At 53.2% G+C, this 18,823-nt stretch overlaps 5 protein-coding genes across 5 annotated transcripts; 1 reads left to right on the forward strand and 4 right to left on the reverse strand.

Annotated features, from left to right (window-relative positions):
- Positions 1-98: 98 nt before the first annotated feature.
- PC9H_008533 (uncharacterized protein) lies at positions 99-5,286 on the reverse strand (the record flags this gene model as incomplete). The annotated part of the gene is made up of 4 exons (XM_036778042.1): positions 99-500; positions 560-2,339; positions 2,397-3,960; positions 4,011-5,286. The coding sequence occupies 4 exons, from the start codon at positions 5,284-5,286 to the stop codon at positions 99-101; spliced, it is 5,022 nt and encodes a 1,673-aa protein (XP_036629470.1).
- A 1,119-nt stretch (positions 5,287-6,405) lies between these two features.
- On the forward strand, positions 6,406-8,423 carry MRPS5 (28S ribosomal protein S5, mitochondrial; the record flags this gene model as incomplete). Its single annotated transcript, XM_036778043.1, has 3 exons — positions 6,406-7,435; positions 7,492-7,530; positions 7,582-8,423. The coding sequence occupies 3 exons, from the start codon at positions 6,406-6,408 to the stop codon at positions 8,421-8,423; spliced, it is 1,911 nt and encodes a 636-aa protein (XP_036629471.1).
- A 246-nt stretch (positions 8,424-8,669) lies between these two features.
- PC9H_008535 (uncharacterized protein) lies at positions 8,670-9,373 on the reverse strand (the record flags this gene model as incomplete). The annotated part of the gene is made up of 5 exons (XM_036778044.1): positions 8,670-8,787; positions 8,866-8,986; positions 9,039-9,099; positions 9,167-9,284; positions 9,342-9,373. The coding sequence occupies 5 exons, from the start codon at positions 9,371-9,373 to the stop codon at positions 8,670-8,672; spliced, it is 450 nt and encodes a 149-aa protein (XP_036629472.1).
- Positions 9,374-9,677: 304 nt separating this feature from the next.
- On the reverse strand, positions 9,678-11,677 carry PC9H_008536 (uncharacterized protein; the record flags this gene model as incomplete). Its single annotated transcript, XM_036778045.1, has 3 exons — positions 9,678-10,192; positions 10,249-11,087; positions 11,286-11,677. The coding sequence occupies 3 exons, from the start codon at positions 11,675-11,677 to the stop codon at positions 9,678-9,680; spliced, it is 1,746 nt and encodes a 581-aa protein (XP_036629473.1).
- Positions 11,678-11,899: 222 nt separating this feature from the next.
- Positions 11,900-14,105, reverse strand: PC9H_008537 (uncharacterized protein; the record flags this gene model as incomplete). Its single annotated transcript, XM_036778046.1, has 13 exons — positions 11,900-11,972; positions 12,026-12,219; positions 12,277-12,328; positions 12,379-12,425; positions 12,483-12,526; positions 12,581-12,658; positions 12,713-12,856; positions 12,906-13,049; positions 13,101-13,179; positions 13,236-13,364; positions 13,459-13,518; positions 13,570-13,649; positions 13,700-14,105. The coding sequence occupies 13 exons, from the start codon at positions 14,103-14,105 to the stop codon at positions 11,900-11,902; spliced, it is 1,530 nt and encodes a 509-aa protein (XP_036629474.1).
- Between the last annotated feature and the right edge of the window lie 4,718 nt (positions 14,106-18,823).

Genomic DNA, 18,823 nt, shown 5'->3' on the forward strand with positions numbered 1-18,823 from the left:
TTTCTCCTCTCTGGAAGAACGAGGGGTCTTCGAACGGTCGTTCGCATCCCTGCGAAGCGGAGTACTTTTGAGCCAGCTGATCACGCGCGGAAAAAGACTCATGATGGACTTACGGCACATACGAAGCAGTCATAGCACCACTTCCCTCCAAGGGCTTCTACGGCCTGCATCCCGTCCCGAATGCTCCTCTTGCATTTCTTGCATTTGGGCATGCGCAACCTGACGTGGCACGCTTCGCAATACGGATACCCCTTGTAAACCGTAAACCCAACATCGTCGTCCAGCATAAATTCTCCATCGCCGGACAGGTTGGTCTCCATCTCACCACCTTTACTATTTCTCCTATTGGCCGCGGACGGCGCTAGGAAGGGGTCCCCACATTCTGCACAGAAGAAGTGCTGTTCGTGGTATGTCCGTTTTCCGAGGGCCGGGTCGTCCAAGCTGATGAACCGCTCTTCAATAATGGCTGTCTTGCAAGAATAGCACCGAGGCGCAAAGTTCTTCACGTACATATTAGCGATACATCCGTATATCCCAAGGGAGGTCGAGAATAACTCACCTCATGGTAGTCTAGATGACAATAAGGTCTCCCTTCGTGCTCAAAAGAGCTCACATGCTCCAAGAGTTCATCACATACAGTGCACTTGAAACATTGAGGATGCCATCGTAAACCCATCGCGCTAACAATGCGCCCAAAGATCGCAGCTCCGCACCCTGCACAGATCAACCCCCCTCCTCGGTGCAAGGGAGGTAATGGTCGCTTGAAGGCTTGTTTTGATGGAGAATTGTTGCCATCCGCCCCATGATTATGATTATGATTATCATCCTCCGGCCCAGCAACACTGATCATCGGACCTGTCGCACTGTTATCGTCGTCATCGCCAATTACATTGATAGATATTGTCGGCGCGGACGGCGATGACACCATTATTGATGGACCACCGCCACCCGAGTTGTTGTGATTATGGTTATGATTGTGATCACCATCACCTCCATTGTCTATCTCGATCTTCGGGAGGTCGCTACGTCCCCACCCACTAACAGGCGCAGGCGACTGAATCTCTATCAGTGGCATGTCTTTGTGCTGTGGCGTCGCCGTTCCCGGTGTATACGGCCTGGACGCAGGCAGCGGCTGATTATACGAAGCGGGCGTAGGCACCTCACGGTCAGAATGGAAGTCAGATCGTGCTTGAGATGGTCTCCGAACGACCGTCGGAGGGCGGCTGCGTTGAGACGGCTGGGGCAAAGGGCGAGAAGGAGAGGCTTGTCGCGGCGGTAAACGAGGAGACTGTTGTTCCGGCCTGGACGACGGACGGCTGCTTGAGTATTCGCTACCGTACGATGATTGTGTAGTAGATGCCCGAGAAGGAGACGTTTGTCGAGGCGGGAGCGGCGGCGGCTCTCTCGACATAGGACTTTGAGGGGGAAATCGGTTTGATGTATTAGACCGATGATTTCCTGCCTCATAATCTTCCATCCGGCGAACGGGCCCAGGCGACGGGGAGCGGCGAAGAGCAGACACGCCTTGCGGAGGCGCATCGTCCAAATCAAACAAATCCCTCTCTCTCCTCCTCGCCTGTTCCGCCAACCTCCTCGAATCGTTGCTCCTCCCGCCAGACGACGTCGAAGACGGTGCCCGGGGAAGCGGCGGCAAGTCCGCAGGCCATTCTCCCGCACTGTTGTTATTGTTGTGGCTGTTGTAATTGCTTATTCTGCTAGCACGTTGACTACTGACAGCGCTGATATTGGAAACCGCGCTCTGAGGTCGACTGCGCGCATCCGCCAGCTGACCTTGGCTGGTGCCTCGGCGGCTCATTACCGGAGGGCGGGGCAGCGCGCCAACGTCGCCGTTCGAGCTGCTGCTGTCACGGTGGCTCGAGCGCGAATTACCCATAAAGCTCGTTCGCGCTGGCAAATCGCGTATCCCATACCCCGGACTCGCCGGAGGCATACTCCTCGCGTCTTCTTCTTCTTCCTCGTAGTCATCGTCATGAAAACCGGCGTTCGATCCTCCGCGACTCTTTGGCAAATCCCGGATACCATATTGCGGGCTCCTAGCTGGCTGCTGCTGCTGCTGCTGCTGCCTCCCGTGTTTGCCTCCAAGACGATAGTCGTCGTACGCATAAGGATCCCCGAGACTACTATGTGTATCCCCCGTATCACCAGTGTCTCTGCTCATCATAGACGCGCCGTCGGTCTCTTCGTCGCCTGTCACAGCAGTTTCATTCATAGACGACGTATACCCCTCCTCCCCGTCGTAAATCCCGCTATACGCATCTCCCGAGTCGTATTCAAGCGAGGAGTCGCCCACATCATCATCATCCACGACCGGATACCGCCTATAATTCCACAACAGTTAGCACATGCAAAGAAAAACAAGCAGATAATACTCTAACCCATAATGAGATCCACGCGCATTGGATGGTGGGGCCCTCGACCGCGTCGGCGTGGCCATAGGACTTGAATCGTGGTATGACGACTTCTGCGGTTGGTGGATCTGGGACTGACCACCCCGCCCGGACATCACAGTGGGAGGAACCATCGAGCGCCATCCATCCGGCGCGCCAACACCCCTCTGCTGCGTAGCATTCTGCACAACGTGTTGTCCCCTCGCATTCACTTTCGCCGTCACACCCGGCTGTACGTTCGTCCTCCATCCTTCAGGCGCCCTATTCGTCATCATCGTCAGCGAAGAATCTTGTTTCGGCCTCTCTTTTTCTTTCTTCTGCCTAGGTTCTCCTCTGCTACTAGAATTCGTAGCAAAAGATGACGATGACGACGCTGAGGGCGGGCGCGACTGTGACTGCTGCGGGGGCTTAATGGTCGGGCGCCATCCCTCAGGTGGCTTATGCCTCGGTGGCAACACCTCGCCCGTACGAGGGTTCACATCAGGCGGCGGCGGGCGCGCCGCAAACGCAGTGCTCCTCCACCCATCAGGGGCCCTCCCATTCTTCGTCGGAGAATTCGCCCCCGATCCTGACATACCCTGCCCTCTAGACACCGGCGGCCCCATCGATCGCGATCTCCCATGCCCCGGGCCTACCGGCGGCGGACTCTCACTTAGCTGAAATTCAGGAACACTGACGGTCGTCCGCCAACCTGGGGGCGCGCCACGGAGGAGCGGCGCGTCTTGTGGTTTCTGGTGCGCGATTGGGGGGCCCTGTGATTTTGATCGTGCGTGGCGAACTCGATTCGGAGGAGGTGCGCGGGTGCGACGAGGATCTGACAAGGGCTGTGGCTGTGATAGCGGTTGGGTATAGCGCAACGGTTGGGACGGTTGGGACGAGCGAGCTGGATTGGAGTCTGGTTTGGTTCGCGGAGGTTGTTGTTGTTGTTGTTGTTGTTGTTGTTGTTGATGCTGTCGTTGATGTTGCTGCTGCTGCTGCTGGGGTATGGACGGCTGTTGGATTTGTGATCGTGATACCCGGGGATCAGATTGTTGGCTCGGAGGGGGTTGGGATTGAGGTCGCGACTGTGTCTGCGGCGGTTGACTTTGAAATGGACCTGGACCTGGACTATTCTGCGATTGTGGTTGACGAGACAATTGAAATTGAGTTTGTTGTTGTCGCTGCTGCTGCTGCTGCTGCTGTTGTTGCGATGGTGATATATACTGCTGCTGCGACTGAGGCGGCACAACTTTCGATGGTTGAGGCTCGCTTTCGCGCGACATCGCAACTCCGGGCTGCGGTAACGCACGGCTCTTCCGACCGTCCGGGGGCTTACTTTGATTTGAGTTATTCGGGTTGCTGTTAGCGTTGGAAGTAGAGGCGCTCGAGTTACTAGTAGGATTAGATGAGTTGCCGGTAGGATTAGATGGGATCGCAGCATTGTTGAACGTAAAAGTCTTCCCTCTCTTCCACAACGGCACGAACTTCGTACCATCTCCTTGCTGAGATGACAGAGGTACAGGCGGGAGAGCAGCATATGCGGCAGCCGTTGGATTAGTCGCGTTAGTGGTATCTTCATACGCTCATCAGCAGTAGGCAACGAATCCAAGCGTGCACACGTACTCGATGAAATCAATTTCACACTCGATTGTCCACCACTATTATCATTGCCGAAGAATTTCGGCGGACTCGTTCGTCTACCCCCGCCTGGCGCAGCAAACCCGCTTCTCCCTCTCGTTTCTCCATCACCATTCTCGCTGTCCTCGCTCCACCCCTTTCCGTGCAACCCCGCATTAGTTGGTTGAATACTACTACTACCGCTTCCACTACGCGCTTCAAAGATATCTCTGATCGCCTTAACGGGGCTCTGAGAACGCGGGGGAATACGATTCGTAGGGGGTCCTGATGTCGTAGGGGGCTTGTTGGGGCTCGGCGACCGTGTTTGTACGCGACCTCCGAAAACGTCGCCGTTCACGTTGTTAGGGATAGCATTGGGCTTGCCTTGCGGACCCGGAGTAGGCAGAGGTCTCCTGGTTGGACTAGGATTGGATGTTGATTGGCTGATCAAGGGAGGAGCAGGCGATGATGCCAGTGGTTGAGAGTATGTGCGAGCATTCATAGGAATGCCATTGGGTCGCATCGGGCTTGTTTGGGTAGGACTACCATTCATGGACATGCCTTGAGGGGGATAATACGAGGGTTGGCCCGTAAATTGCTGGGACTGAGGGAAGATAGACGACGTGCGTATATTTGGCAGTTGGGGTGGAGTACCGCCTATTGATGCGTATGCCGACTGTGGATGGGGTGGCGTATACGGTGGGTTCTGAGGGTAAGGTTGTTGGGATGGCCAGTACGGCTGCTGCGGTTGGGATTGGGGCTGTTGTTGCTGGTACTGAGGCTGCTGCTGCTGTCGCTGATATCCAGGACTCCAATTCGACGGATATGGTGACGGTAATGCGCCCGGGGAGCCATTCTGGACCAGATCGCCCACAGAATATGAATGGGAATGAGAACGTACGTTGGAAGCTACCGCATATCCACCTGTACTAGATCCAGGCGAACTAACAGAAAAAGTCGACGCGCTGGCTGAGAAGGACGCCGTAGCCGGTGCCGTGGGGGACGTCAAGCCTGGCGTCAGGCTGCGTGGTACTGGATCGGAACGTTGTGAGCTCGGGAGAGCGCGTCGAAAGGGTGATGGGGTGCGAGCGATGGGCGGGGGTTGTTGCTGGTACGGGAACGACTGAGTTGGAGGTGCCGTCGCTGTCGCGTGAGGTGGTTGAGGATGGTTGGGATTGAACTGGGAGTTGGGAAAGACACCCGGGACGGAATGTGAGTGCGAGTGCGAGGGTATTGGGCCAGCCGTGTAGGATCGCTGAGGCGGGACCTGATAATAGGACATGGCGGGCCCTTGCCGTGGATGTAGTAGCAGAGAGAGAAGCGTTCAGTCAACAACCATGACCTTTCCATATCGGGTAATCACGACCACTGACAACGTGACCCGTGACGTAATATCGCTTTTTAGTCCAACTTACATCCAGGTTCGGGTTAAGGGAGTTTGCTGCGAGCAAGCTAATTCACTGCTTTCAAATGGGGAGGTCAGCAGATAGGAGATCTCAGGTATCTTTGGCTGGAGGGTGGATGTAGATGATCTGAGCGACGGCTTGTGCGATGGATGAAGTTGGGGGGGGAAAGAATGATCATCTTGAAGAACACAGAAAGTGAGGTTTATATACCAAACGACAGAGCTCAGCACGATCGACTCCCGCTATGACGTTGGAATGTTCTGACCTTACTCAAAAGACTCGGGAAGGATCGGAATCCATAAGTAATAGTAAGTATATGCGGCGAACTGCGCTGAAGCATACATGTGCGTTTCCACCCTCCGAGCAAATATATGCACTTCCAAGTCATCTACTTAGTTTATCCATCTTTCTAAATCTTCAACCGAGTAAATACAGTGCGACGTCAATCAGACCAGCAACTATACGACCAAGCCTGCTGCGAGAGGTCTAATACCGGACTCGGTGGCCGGCGCGTTCTCTGACAAGCATCAATACACACTCCAATGCAGGGCTCTGGCCACTGCAGATGTCGAAAATATCAAAAGCAGAAGGTTTAGTCGCGGATGCGACTATTTCTGTCATCGAACTGAGGTAAGTTGTACGGCAGTGTCTACTCCCTTGGGCGATATACAAGGGACGGGACCGGTGGAGTGGGAGAGAGCGCGAATCACGACTCATATCCGAGTCCATTACGATGCCTGATCCCAACGTTGCCCTCTGAGGATGTAACAGAGGCTGGAAAGTGGCACTGACGAGATGTATTAATGTCATTCGGTGGTATAAACACCTTCAGCTTCGTCCATTGGGAAAGCCATGGCTCACATGAATAGAGTTCAGTTGTGGTGATGTTGATTTGCCAGATAGGCGCCAGGCGCCTGTTGCTTTATTTGTCCTGGTGCGGTGTAGGCAAACACGGAGGAACGCCAAACTTTTTTGGCAAGTCTCTCTACCCCGTAATGCACCGTCTCGCGAGGCAAGTCACCTCCTCGCGCCTCCCGTCACGCGCCGCCCGCGTCCCCCACCTCAGAAAACTCCTCCCATGCCGCGTATCCCGCCCCCACGGCCACGCCATCCACCGCTACTACTCCTCCTCGTCCCCGGGCTCGTCCTCTGCACACGATGAGTTCCACCGCCTGCTAGCGTCGATACGGCCGGGTGTCCCCGAGGAGGAGCTCGCGCACTCGATCGTGGCGTTGCTGGAGAAGACGAAGGATCAGGCGCGGTTGCAGCGTTTGGAGGCTTTGGTGTCGATATATTCGACAGGGCTTGACCCCCAAGTGCTCTCGCAGAGCACAGCGAAGTACATGTTAGAGCCGCCATCTCAATCCGGACCATCTACCACGAAGGTTGATGAGATACTCGGTGAAATCGACTCATTAACTACACAACCCGACGGGGCAAAAACGGAGCTCATAGTCAACTTGCTGGACGAAGCGGAGCGAGAGGTCGCCACCCGCCCGAAACTGACCGAAGACATACTCGCCCGCGCAATCGTTTCGTTCGTCAAACACACATCGCTGATGTCGGGGTACGGGAAGGAACAGGAAAAACAGCAGTGGGAGACGGAGCGCGTGCAGAGTTTGGTGAACCTCTTCGCCAAGGCTGCTGAAAACGCCGAGTTGGCTGGTGAGGGTCTCGCCACCCCACCGCTCTTCTCCAGCAAACCCGCGACTTCTGACGGCCCAATCCCCGTACCCGCGCTCGACGACCCCTTGTACGCGTCGGCAATCCAGGAAAAGATAGACAAGAAGCTCGACGCGTGGTTCGAGGACCCCAGCACGAGCAATCAGCGTATAAAGGACATCATCTCCGAGTTTACAAACAGCGAGGGGGAGCTTGACGCCGAGGTTGCTGATGCGCTGAAGGCATTCGGGTTCCGGAGACCTGTTTCGAAAGTCCTGAAAGCGGCGCCCAAAGCGTCGAGTGCCAAGTCCGACGCGTCTGAAGCTACTTTCTCTTTCGAGCAGGCTATGGCAGAAACCACCCGTCAGTGCCGCGTAGTTTACACCATCATAACTCATGCTAACTCGACCATTCCTTAGGTGAATCCAAAGAGGCAGATGACCTGGACACTGGTGCACGTAAGGCTTATTCCCCATCCACAACATCCCTCGCTAATTATTGGTGACTAGTCACGTCGGGCAAAGACAAAGACCAACCCAAAACATTCGAAACCTTCCCCAACCTCATGACCCCCGATCCACTAATGGACTCGCGCGACGTACGGGAGTTCCCCGCGGACCACGAGTCCCCCTACAACAACCGCGTCGTCGTGCGCAACCACGCCTCGATATTCCACGAGCAGATGGCGTCGGACGGGCTCGACCTGGAGAACGAGGACCTGGAGTGGAAGCCCGAGGAGACGGACGAGACGGAGGAGGAGCAGTCGTCGAACTTGAATCTGCCGCTGGGACCGAAAGGGCTGAACGAGCTGTACCGCTTCCCGATCTTCTCGCGGCGCGTGACGCAGCAGACGGGCAAGGGGAAGATCCATAGGATATACTCGATGGTGATCGTCGGGAACGGCGACGGGCTCGTGGGCTACGGTGAGGGGAAGGACGAGGACTCGAGCCGCGCTGAGGCCAAGGCGTTCTCTGAGGCCGTCAGGAATATGGACTGGGTCGAGCGGTTTGAGAAGCGCACCGTGTGGACGGAGATGGAGACGAAGCTCGGTGCGACACGGGTAATTCTGCGGCCAAGGCCCGTCGGGTTCGGGCTGAGGTGCAATCCGAATCTGCACCAGGTGCTGAAGGCGGCGGGGATCAAGGATGTGAGCGCGAAGGTGTGGGGGAGCAGGAATCCGGTGAATGTGATCAAGGCGGCGTTTAGGATGCTGCAGGCGGGGAATGCGCCGTTGGCTATGGGCGATGGGGTTGGAGGGAAGGGGCGGAAGCTGAATAAGGGAAGCGGGGCGAGGAGCAAGGACGAGGTGGAGAGGGAGAGAGGGAGACGTTTGGTTAGTTTGAGGAAGTAAGGAGATGCGCCTCCCATGGTCGTGTTATCCAATATAGTCATGCCCATTCTTGCACTTTCGAGATATATCATTCTGAACATGCTTAGGTTTGGTTTTTCACGAGTCCAACATTTTTGCAACATCCTGCAGCAGGGAGAAGGCCCAACTCGAACGTATTCACCAGGATATTATGGGGAAGGGGTATACAACAAAACCATGTTCAGTTAAGTTAGGGCGTACATAGGTAGGTACATTTCAACGTGTCGTCTACTGCATTTTCCTGGCCATAGCGGCCAAATGGACGGTTCCTTGCCACCAGACGACCATTAGCAAGCCCACGATTCCGTGGAGTGTGCCCCAGACGATCTCCGGCGTGACTTTGTATCTGTTGAGCGTATATCATAGCTATCATGAGCATTCCGTATACCAGAGTATGGAAGAGAAGGGGGGAATGGAAACGCACTGTTCGAAGATAGCGCCGAAAGTGTGGGGTATGAACCGCGGGCTTTGATAGAGAACCGTCGAGCAGATACTATGGTAGACGCAGAGGCCAATCGCCAGCGCGCGTTTGCCCGGCAAAAACTCTGCAAGGAACAGTTCAATGAGGTTTGTGATCGAAGGGGACAGCAAACGCACCAGGCAGTGAGAAGCAGAGGAACGCAGCGATGCATGAGCCCAGGATAAGCGAGGCGTAAAGCTATTTGTGGGCAGACATTCGCTTGTCAGAAGGCTGTAAAGTATAAGCGGTGCATTGCGAGGCGCACCTTCAAGAACACGATGGAGGTGTTGTTCAGCTGGAGGAACGGCAGCGATTCGGGCGAGTACACTCCTTGTATCGCAACCGGGATTTCCAGCGCAATGTGCAACAGGAATACAGCGGAGCTGACATGGATATGACACGTCAATTGATGGACTTCATGGGCGCGTCGTTGAACTCACAGAGGGCTACGGACTGCGACTTGCTGGGACATTTTTTCGTGATGGTGGTGGGGCAAGACAAGAAGAGTGAGAGAGTCGTGTGGATTGTGGGTCACTCGGCGTCGGTCAGCGTGCAGCTTATCAGCAAATTCCGCCCGTCAAGGCACAAAATCCCCAGAAGGAACCAAAATCACATTGGGTTTGAATCAAAAATACATGCATGCAGTTCTACGTAGTCGATGTTATTACCCTCCAGTCCGTTGCTACTGTAACAATGTGCAAATAACTTATCAGTACTGTTACACGCGCTGCTGAACGATACGTTAATAATTATACTCATGATATCCCCAATGTGTGCTATGTTTCTTCCATCTCTTCTTCCCCGTCTTCGTCAGTCAACAGCGATTTGCCTCTGCCGATCACCAGAGTTTCAGCAGCGTCGAGGTCCAACTCGAGGTCCAAATCCTCCTCGCCTTCCGCGATGGCTGCATCGCCCAGGTGCAATCTCAGCCTCTTCACTTCCCTACGAAGCTTCTCTATTTCATCATCGCGTCGTTCAACGCGCCCCTTAAGCTGGCGGATGTAATCATTACCACATATCAGAAGCTGCAACTTGCTGACGCCCTTGTTTGGACCATCGCTGCCGGCCTTGGGCGGTCCACGAGGGGGGAGGGCGCCAGGCAGGATGGGCTCGTCAGGGTATTTTTCGTCGTTGGGGAGGGGAATGGGTGGAAGTAGTCCTCGTAGCTCGTCGAACGTTGTTTTCAACGAATCGCGACGTTTCTGTTCAGCAGCTTTATGTGAGGTCTTTCTTACATGGATTACCGGTTGCTGGGGCTGTGAATGCGACGCTGCAGAAGATGTAGAACCAGCTGGAACGGGTTCACCTTCAGCTCTAGGCATTCGTTAGTTTCGAATAAGTACGCACCTGGAAGGATGGCCTTCAGACCAGGACTGGCTTGGACGGCTGACGAAGATTTCTTCTGTATTTTTGTCGCGCTAGGTTTTGGTGCCAAACTACTATCAACGCCGAGCCGGCCTAGCTTCATTATGCTTGCCGGGGTGACAGGCGTGAGCTGCGCGGATGTGATCGTTGATGGTGGGACATTATTTGATGAAGAGACCGTCGATGCTGGCGGAGGCATTGATAGGTCGACTGGTGATGGTGTATCCCCAACAAGGTCACCAGCCGTGCTTCCTTTCCTCGTCCTCGTCGAACGTAATAGGGGCGTCGAGTTAACAGACTTTGATCCTCCTCGGGAGGTATTCTGATTCTTCTTCGTATTGGGGACACCCGGATTAGTGGGCCGAATCGCGGGGGACTGCTTCTTACGAGCGAGATGGTCAGCGGAGTTGGGCGATGCTGTTCTTTTCTGGCTGGTGCTACCGGAAGCGACATGAGGGTCGACGATACTGCTCTGCTGATGCGCTCCCAGCCACGGGCTGGTGAGCGGCGAGATATCGAAGTCGAGCTCGGCCGGAGATGGCAGATACTCTGGACTTGAACGGAAGGCTACATGCGCAGGGGCAGAAGCAGTGCCACGAGGAGAGTACTTTGGCTGTGATCGCGAACCATTAATTAATGGGGTATTGGATTGCGAGGCCATGCCATGGTTTTCGAGGATTTGAGCGCGGTATTGGCTCTGATCTTGGGGTATATCCATGTTCATGTATTGTAAGCTCATAGGAGATACAAATTCAGAGGTGTGTTGGGGGCGTAGCTCCGTTGACGTTGCTGTCGACGGCGCGGTAAGAAGATTGTCGCGACTCGGATATGATGGACGCAGAGTAGCAGAAGGCTAACACACCTGGCGTCGGTAACCCATGGTAGCTCGCGCCACGCTCTAACTGGTTCTCCGGGATTGTGGGATTTTGACTGCTACCAATGATAGCCAACTGAGAGATTGGCCGACGAAAAGGCAGGAAGGGGCACTTTAAGGGACGAACATGGTAGCAGATACGCACCAGCTCACCTGCTGTTGAAAAATTTGTTGCTGGAGCTGCTGCAGCTGCCGAAGCTGATTGAACTTGAACTGCTGCTCAAGCAGTAATTGTGGATTCAGCGACGGGGGTTGCTGCTGCTGTTGCTGCTGTGACTGAGACTGCGATGGTAGAGCCAACGACGAGTCCATGGCCTGCATCGACGCCATGAGATTCAGCATCTCCATGTTCACTTGCTGCGAGCTCGCTAGCGACTGTTGCGATTGCTGATTCTGCTGCAAGAGCATCGGGTTTGAGCTGTACATAGAAGGCAGAACTTCCATGGGATTGCTATTGTTACGCTGCTGAGAATCATTGTCGATGGGAAAGTACGACGGCATGAAATCCTTCGACTGGTCCTGGTGCGGCTGTTCCATGCTGGCGCGCTGCTGGATGGTGGTGGCTTGGAGAAGATGGTGGTACAACTTTTCCAATGTCCAAAACAGGCACCATATCAGTTATCTCACACGCTACTACTTACTCTAACGGACCGACTTCGGACTTAGCGATTCAAATATTCAGGATTCAGGGAAACAATCTTGGCCCAAAAATTTCAAAACAGCATGGATGACAGACGTGCGTAGCATATGGTCTAATGATTAATCGGCACGCCTTTGTACAGATGGTACCAAGGCCCAGACGCCGACCATCGTACACATCATGGAGACCATTCTAATTCGGGGTCAGCATCGGGAACGGATGTTGGATATAAGAATATGACGAACAGAGGTTGAAGAGAGCCGATACCGTAGCGGGAGGCCAGGAGGCCGGTGATGAAGGGCAGAGCGGCGGACCCCGCCATGCCAATGCCAGTGATCCAGCCGACGCATGCTGTCAAAAGCCACCGAGGAAAGATGTGGCTGGCGTAATTGATAATGATGGGAAACATGGGTCCCAGGAGAACACCAATGAATGAAACCTAATCACATCGTGTCAGTGCCAGAGTCAGTGGAATCAGTTCTAGACATCGTCTGACCGCCACTGCATTCTGAATGATGGATGGGACCACCCAAATCGTGATCTCCAAACTAAGAACATTCAATCAGAGAGAGTTTACGTGACGTTGGAGCCCACGCACATTATGGCCAGGATGCCGTACACGAAGAGAACACGACGCTCCCCCACCTAGTCCAAGAATAAGACTGTGAGCAACTTGAACCCACTTCAGTAATTCCCACTCACCAGCTTATTAAACCACAAAAGGCCCACTCTTCCCAATGTCAACCCTGGAAAGGAAACAGTGAGTTTGAGCATATCAAATACAGCAGAACCTTGCCCACCTCCGAAGAAACCCGAAGAGATGTACCCAGCCGACGGCCCCCCATCACGCTCGTTGATGATGAACGTAACGATCCATCCTATGATCCTTTCAGCATCCGAAAGAGGTATGTATGATCATACTTCGTGCTAACCTCCTAATGTCACCTCTACACCGATGTAAATCAGTGCAAATATGGCAAGCAGATGGACGCTCTTTATCCCAAAGATCTGCTTGTACTTGTTTTCTTCATGAACGGTCACTTCTGCGGTCTCTTGACCTGCTTCTGCAAGAAGATCTGATATATCGTTAGTACGGGTCAATCATTCATCAGAAGGCAATAATACCATCCTGCCTCTTGAATCGGAAAGTAGCGATCAGAAGGAAGATATTCGACACGGCCATCCCGGCAGAAATGATATAGTGATACGACCAGTGACGCATTTCAGAAAACTGCGTCGAAACCAACGGTGCAGAAAATGCACCAAGACCTTAATAGGTGATGTAAACAACGGCGGAGCAGAGCCAACGAGCCGATTTACCGTAGGACGCGTGTAGCAGACCCAGCTTCAATGGAACATTCTCCTTTAACACGCCGACGAATCCGTTGGCTTGAGAATTCTAGTGTGGTTATACTTAAGCTCTCGATCGTAGCGCATGTCAGGGGTTTAGCCAACCTGCAAAGAGAGCCCGAAGCCTGCGAAGAAATTGGCCAGGACCATTATGGGGAACGGTGGTCGAGGAGCCTGGATCACGTATGTCGCTAGTTGGCACACTGCGCCTACCCAGGTCGTTAATAACGGAACCTCGATAGGCAGTTTGTGCAATACCAAATACAATGACCTAGATGTCGTATGGTCAGACATTGCCCTGAGTCAGAAAAGAAATATAACTTGATACCTTGCCGAAGCCGAATCTATCATCCAGCCACACATTCGCTGCGGCACCGCTGATGAAACCCTAGAAGATATAAGAGCCAGAAGGGTGTCAATTCAATCGCCAGAGACTTACAATGCAGTTTGAAACGAACAACATAGAGACAACAGCAAAGCCAACTCCAAAGTCTCTCTGAATTACTGGTAGCAACGGACCTAATTTGATATTTAGCATTGATAAGTTGTCAGGATGATGGGTAGCCAACCCGTTGTTCCGTCATTCCATCCTTCGAGGTACAAGCACCAGCAAAGTGTCGCAAATTGGATCATGCCCGTACGCCTGAATCTCGCTATCTGCTCTGCCGAGTTGATCAACGCAATGTCGTCCTGGGTCGCATTTACGGGCGTCGAGGACACTAATTCCGCTTTCGTTCCGACTCTAACGTTACTGGAAAACCGCCGCGTTCGCTCAGGCATGCTGTAAGCAAACGACGAGGGGATCGGGAGAGAATTATCATGGAGGTCCGTTTGCATCCATACTCGACTAGACGGGTTTGCTGATGCTTTTGGGGGGTAGGCGAACTCGGTTTCTACAGGTTCCTCAACAGACACAAGAACCTTGCCGGTTATAGAGTCCGCCACGACGCTTGTCACTGAATGGGAAGAGGACATTGTCGCGATAAGGGGGCTTTCGACTCTCAGACGGATCTTTATACATTTTTTGTCTGCAGGTCGGCACCCATGCTCCGAGCTGACTCAGAGACCCAGGCGACGTCGAATTTCACGACCCAATGAACAAGCGTGTGCGAGAAGCGGCCCCAGAGGTATGCCTTATTACGTTCGATCCTGGGGAATGTGGCTCTTCGCGATCTCCATTGAGACGCGTGTTTTCGTTCCGAACAGTCGAATGAGCTTATCGAGTTGGCGAGTTGGGTGTGTGACGGTTTACGGTTTACCACTCTACTTTGTAAACGCGACTAAGTACTTTAGGAAGTTGGGGTCCTAGTGTGATGCGTGACACTGCTTTTAGTGGTCAAACGCTGGCGAATAACGCCGACAATAAGATCTAGGTTTTGTTCAAGTTACTTGAGACCCTCCCTTACGCTACTAGGGTACACCACTAGGATGGGGAGGGTTGAACTACCTTCGCGGAGGACCTCGATGATTCCGTAATTCAAACTTGTCTTCATGGAACACACGAGCTCGGTTGCGTGACGAGTGATGTAGCTGATGTGGTTAGCGACTATGTACATGTACCATAGCTGTCAGTAAGCCAATTACGATCTCTGGGACTAGCCCTCGAGTTCGTAGTCAACTGAGGGCGCTGTGGTTAGTTAAATGGTTAGTTAAAGAGTGCAAACCCGAGGAAGTAAGCTAGTGCCTACCGCAACGCCAAAATCCAACGCGATATAGACTGTACGACTGGGTGCGCGAAGAGAAAAGGACGGTTGGATTGGCGGCGTGGAAGGCGATGGACTAGCGCGCACGGTCAAGTGTGTACCTTTTAACGTCAAATCAGGCACACTTGCAATATCCCACAGCGAGGTCGTAGGAATATCGGTGGTAGTTGCAAATCAAGAAGAGCCGTGGGCTGTTCAGCAGCGACCTCGATACGGCTCCCATCGTGGAAGACAACAGCAGTTTGCGGAGGGCTACCGAGAGTGTGACCGGCGGGCCCAGAGTATGCAGGCATTGCAGCTGTGCTGTCGCCTAAAACCGTACAGCCCATGGAGTATTCCCGTCGTGAGGACGAACAGGGTGAAAGAAGGAGATGTACATTTCTACGGTGTCCCTAGCGAATATAGTATTAGTTTGCACGACGCAGAATTCATCACGCTCTCACCTAAATATATTCAGGAATTGTATCTTGGGGTAGCAATGCTTCGCGATTGGGCTTTCGAATGATCCTAGTTTTTGCAGGGACCCGCGGCGCGAAGACGTTGAGATGCTAATCGTACGGTATCAGAATACGATGATATGCTGTACAATCTATGTGGGGTACTATTCGTTCGATGAACCGAGGCTTCTTGGAAAACCGGAAAGACCTCAACGGCGATGCAGAGGAGAGTGAATGAGAGAACTCCGATGATCAGATACCACCAATGGGGGACCCCTGGGTAAACTTGCATCAGGCGGGAGCGGACATTGCGCTCATGCTTGAGGCTGCTGCAATGTCGCGACGGAGCCAGAGGCTTTTGTGGGCGCAAATGGAGGCCGACGATGCGCAACACGTAGTGGATATGTAACGCGGGGGTTAGCTGAGGTACTTCTCTGCGTCGAACTCTCCGTTGGCGATGATGGACGTGGCGTAATGCAGCAAGCCAACGCAGTCAGAGAGAAGTTGAGGTAGAAGGTGTCATTGGCATCATTGGGCCTTGAGGTTAGTATTAGCTTCTCAATCGTAGTCATGTAGGGACTCGTCGCAGCGCAAAATCGTGCTGGTAGACTCGGCCGATACAGCACCAGTTGCCGCGGGCAAGCGTAATTCAGGGCGTACCGACGCTACTATGCAGCAGCGATATCTACTTGCATAGTCGCGAACGTAGGGATGTTACAAAAACAATCAGGATTCGTTTGTCACTTCTAACACTCGTACTCACCAGCAAACAGCCCCACCAGACGTAGCGTATTTTCTGGCACTAGCTGTTTGACCAAAAGGCCTCGACGTAGTATATCTCAGACCTGAAGTTATTATTGAGTCGATGTGATGGTGACGGTCAGAGGAGTGCCAGGACCCCTCAAGACCGCGATTGGAGCGTGTATGTTCTGCCGACAAATCTCCGTCCTTAAGCGCTCACTTCTGATTTACGTAAATGCCTCTTAGCGCCGAGGATGCTGTTTCCTCCATGACGATCACCTCTCCAGCAGCAATTCTCCAAATCTCCATGCAACGGGCTTGAATCTGACCTCGAAAAAAACAGGCAGCTCTTCCAAAAATGCGACCTCGCGCCCCAGAGCATCGAGCATGCTCCACGACGAAAAACTGGTCGGGTACTCCGTTGCTACCGCTATAGGAGACGGAGCGTCGAAAATAGACAATCTCGAAACTCTTCATCGAACGGGGACTTCCGTTGATTGCTGTGTTATGGGTCCATTCCTCTGACCGCGTCGGGCGTTGATTGTTGCAAGCCTGTCAGGTGTAATGTCGATTGACATATACACACCCTGGGACCCTCCTCAAGTTGACTTTGCTCTCTCTCTCTCTCAATCTTGCTGATATGTATCTGGCGCTATGATGGCGCTGCGAATGGATGTTGATCCCCTCTTTGGGCCCGAGATTTAACTTCGTGATACAACGCGTCATGCCTATCACTCTGGCCAGGCGTTTATAAACGGAACACATGCATGGTGGCTATGGGGAACGCCCTCTGTTCAAGATCAATGTTGCATTCAACCTGGCACTTGATACCATCTTGACAGGTCCGTGACATCAGCGCAACGGCATGCTGGCTATTCAATGTCAAAACGGCGTCGATATGGATGCGTAGGGTGGCTTCTACAACCTTTACTGAATGTTATCCGACGACGACACAGCGATGGCCCTCCCTTGCGGTAATCAATCTTACGGCCAACATTTTAGTTCTCGGCACATCCGCCCGCGCTCTCTCGGTGACATCGATATCTCTTCGTCCTATCAGGGGTCACTCTCGACTGGTATGAACCTTCACAGTCTATCCGCCGAGGTTCTTGCCGCCGTGCGCGTGGCCTCATAAACGACATCACTGGGGATCTATCCGCTTGCCAGGTCTTGTCCTTCTTCCCCCGCGACGAGCTTATCACAATGTGCAAGCCAATCTACTTGCGCTAGTCCACGGCTGCCTGTGGTGCTGGCGACCTCGAGGTCTTATTCGTTCATCCGGTCTCGCCGCTGTAGCCGTGATGATCGCCAAATATATGACCGTCCGATACCGTAACGTTAACCCCAACTCACGAGGTACACGCGCACATCACGGCCTTGGTATCATTCCGGACACGCGTCATTGGCTGCGTGTAACCTCTGGGAACATCCTCGTTGTCTGGGTAGGCCATAAACCTCGATATGGCCACCTGACCAATGGAGCCTCTTCCTTAGCCACCGAATCATGAGTAGACACGTTCTATTGCAATGAGGGATATACCGCCCCCTCAGTCACATCTATACCACAGGTCCTAGCTCAGAACCGCGGCTTGAATACGGCATCCCTGTTTACCATCCGCGTCGACAGACAACAATTGGCTCACCCATCCTAAACCTCGCCGGAAGTTTGATAATCTTACACGACTACCTGGGCCATGACTAACGGCCGCGGTTATAGCTACCTGAGAGCTGCTTACTCGGATATTGCCTTCTACGCCGGTGCTGATCTTAAAAACCAACCATTGGGCGACAATGTGCTCTTAGTGACTTCACGGCGCATCGTCCGGTTTCAACGGCGCCACTGGCGATCATCTGGAGAAGTGCTACGCTGGTCACCACCTTCCGCCGTACATCTGCTGCCAATATTGCTAACACGAGGCTACCCCTCACAAAGGGGCACCGGAAACTGTTTCTTTTGCGGCGATTAACTTCCATCGGTTCACTTCTGCTTCCCCGCTATATTTTTGAAGCTATTATCGAGACAGGACATTATAACAAGGCCTCCTGCCAAGTACGCACCCGCGTATCTCAACCTATCTACGTAACGGCGTCCTGGGAATTTTCCATGACGCCGCATCGCTTGTGGCTACCCTACCGACGTGGGCGCGATGCACCGCTTTGATTGGTACGTCGAAATATTTACTTTGCTCAGCACTTGAGTTGAAGGTTTTGTTGCGCTTCATTCGTTCAATAGCATCCGCTGGAAATGCCGCCCGACTTAGGCCGAACAAAAGAAGCGGCCCTGGCCCTTATGACAAGCATCATTCAAGGTCAGATGTATTTGCAAGTGGCGAGGGCAGGGTTACTTATCAGATCGTGTATATCTATAGGTATCTACGACGATAATCCCATCCTCGTACGTAGTGACATAGCCACCGTGTCACTGACTACTTATGACCCCATTGTTCAGCATGCGCACCTTGCATTGACGAGGGGTAAATGAATTACGCGAGCCAAGTTTCACCATATATCTCCATTTTGACTACTATCTGGCTAAATTTCGTCCATATTTGCCTTCCTATTCGGGATGACAGGGCCGAGAGATTGGCCCGAACAAAGCAGTCCTATATATATGGAGGTGGCCTCTATTGTTCAGCGCATAGGGACGAATACAATGGAGGATAAAGGCGATTAAGCCGACGTTGCAAGGGTATCGATATGATTCGATCAAATCACGCTTGTTGTCTCTAAGTCTCCCCTCCCAGCGGCCGTAACCTTGGCTGTGGTCCCTTGGCCATGAGCGGTTAGATTACGAGTGAATCGATGCTTGTTC

The sequence above is a fragment of the Pleurotus ostreatus genome, assembly GCF_014466165.1.
Source record: "Pleurotus ostreatus strain PC9 chromosome Unknown scaffold_6, whole genome shotgun sequence".
Classification (NCBI taxonomy): Eukaryota; Fungi; Basidiomycota; class Agaricomycetes; order Agaricales; family Pleurotaceae; genus Pleurotus; species Pleurotus ostreatus.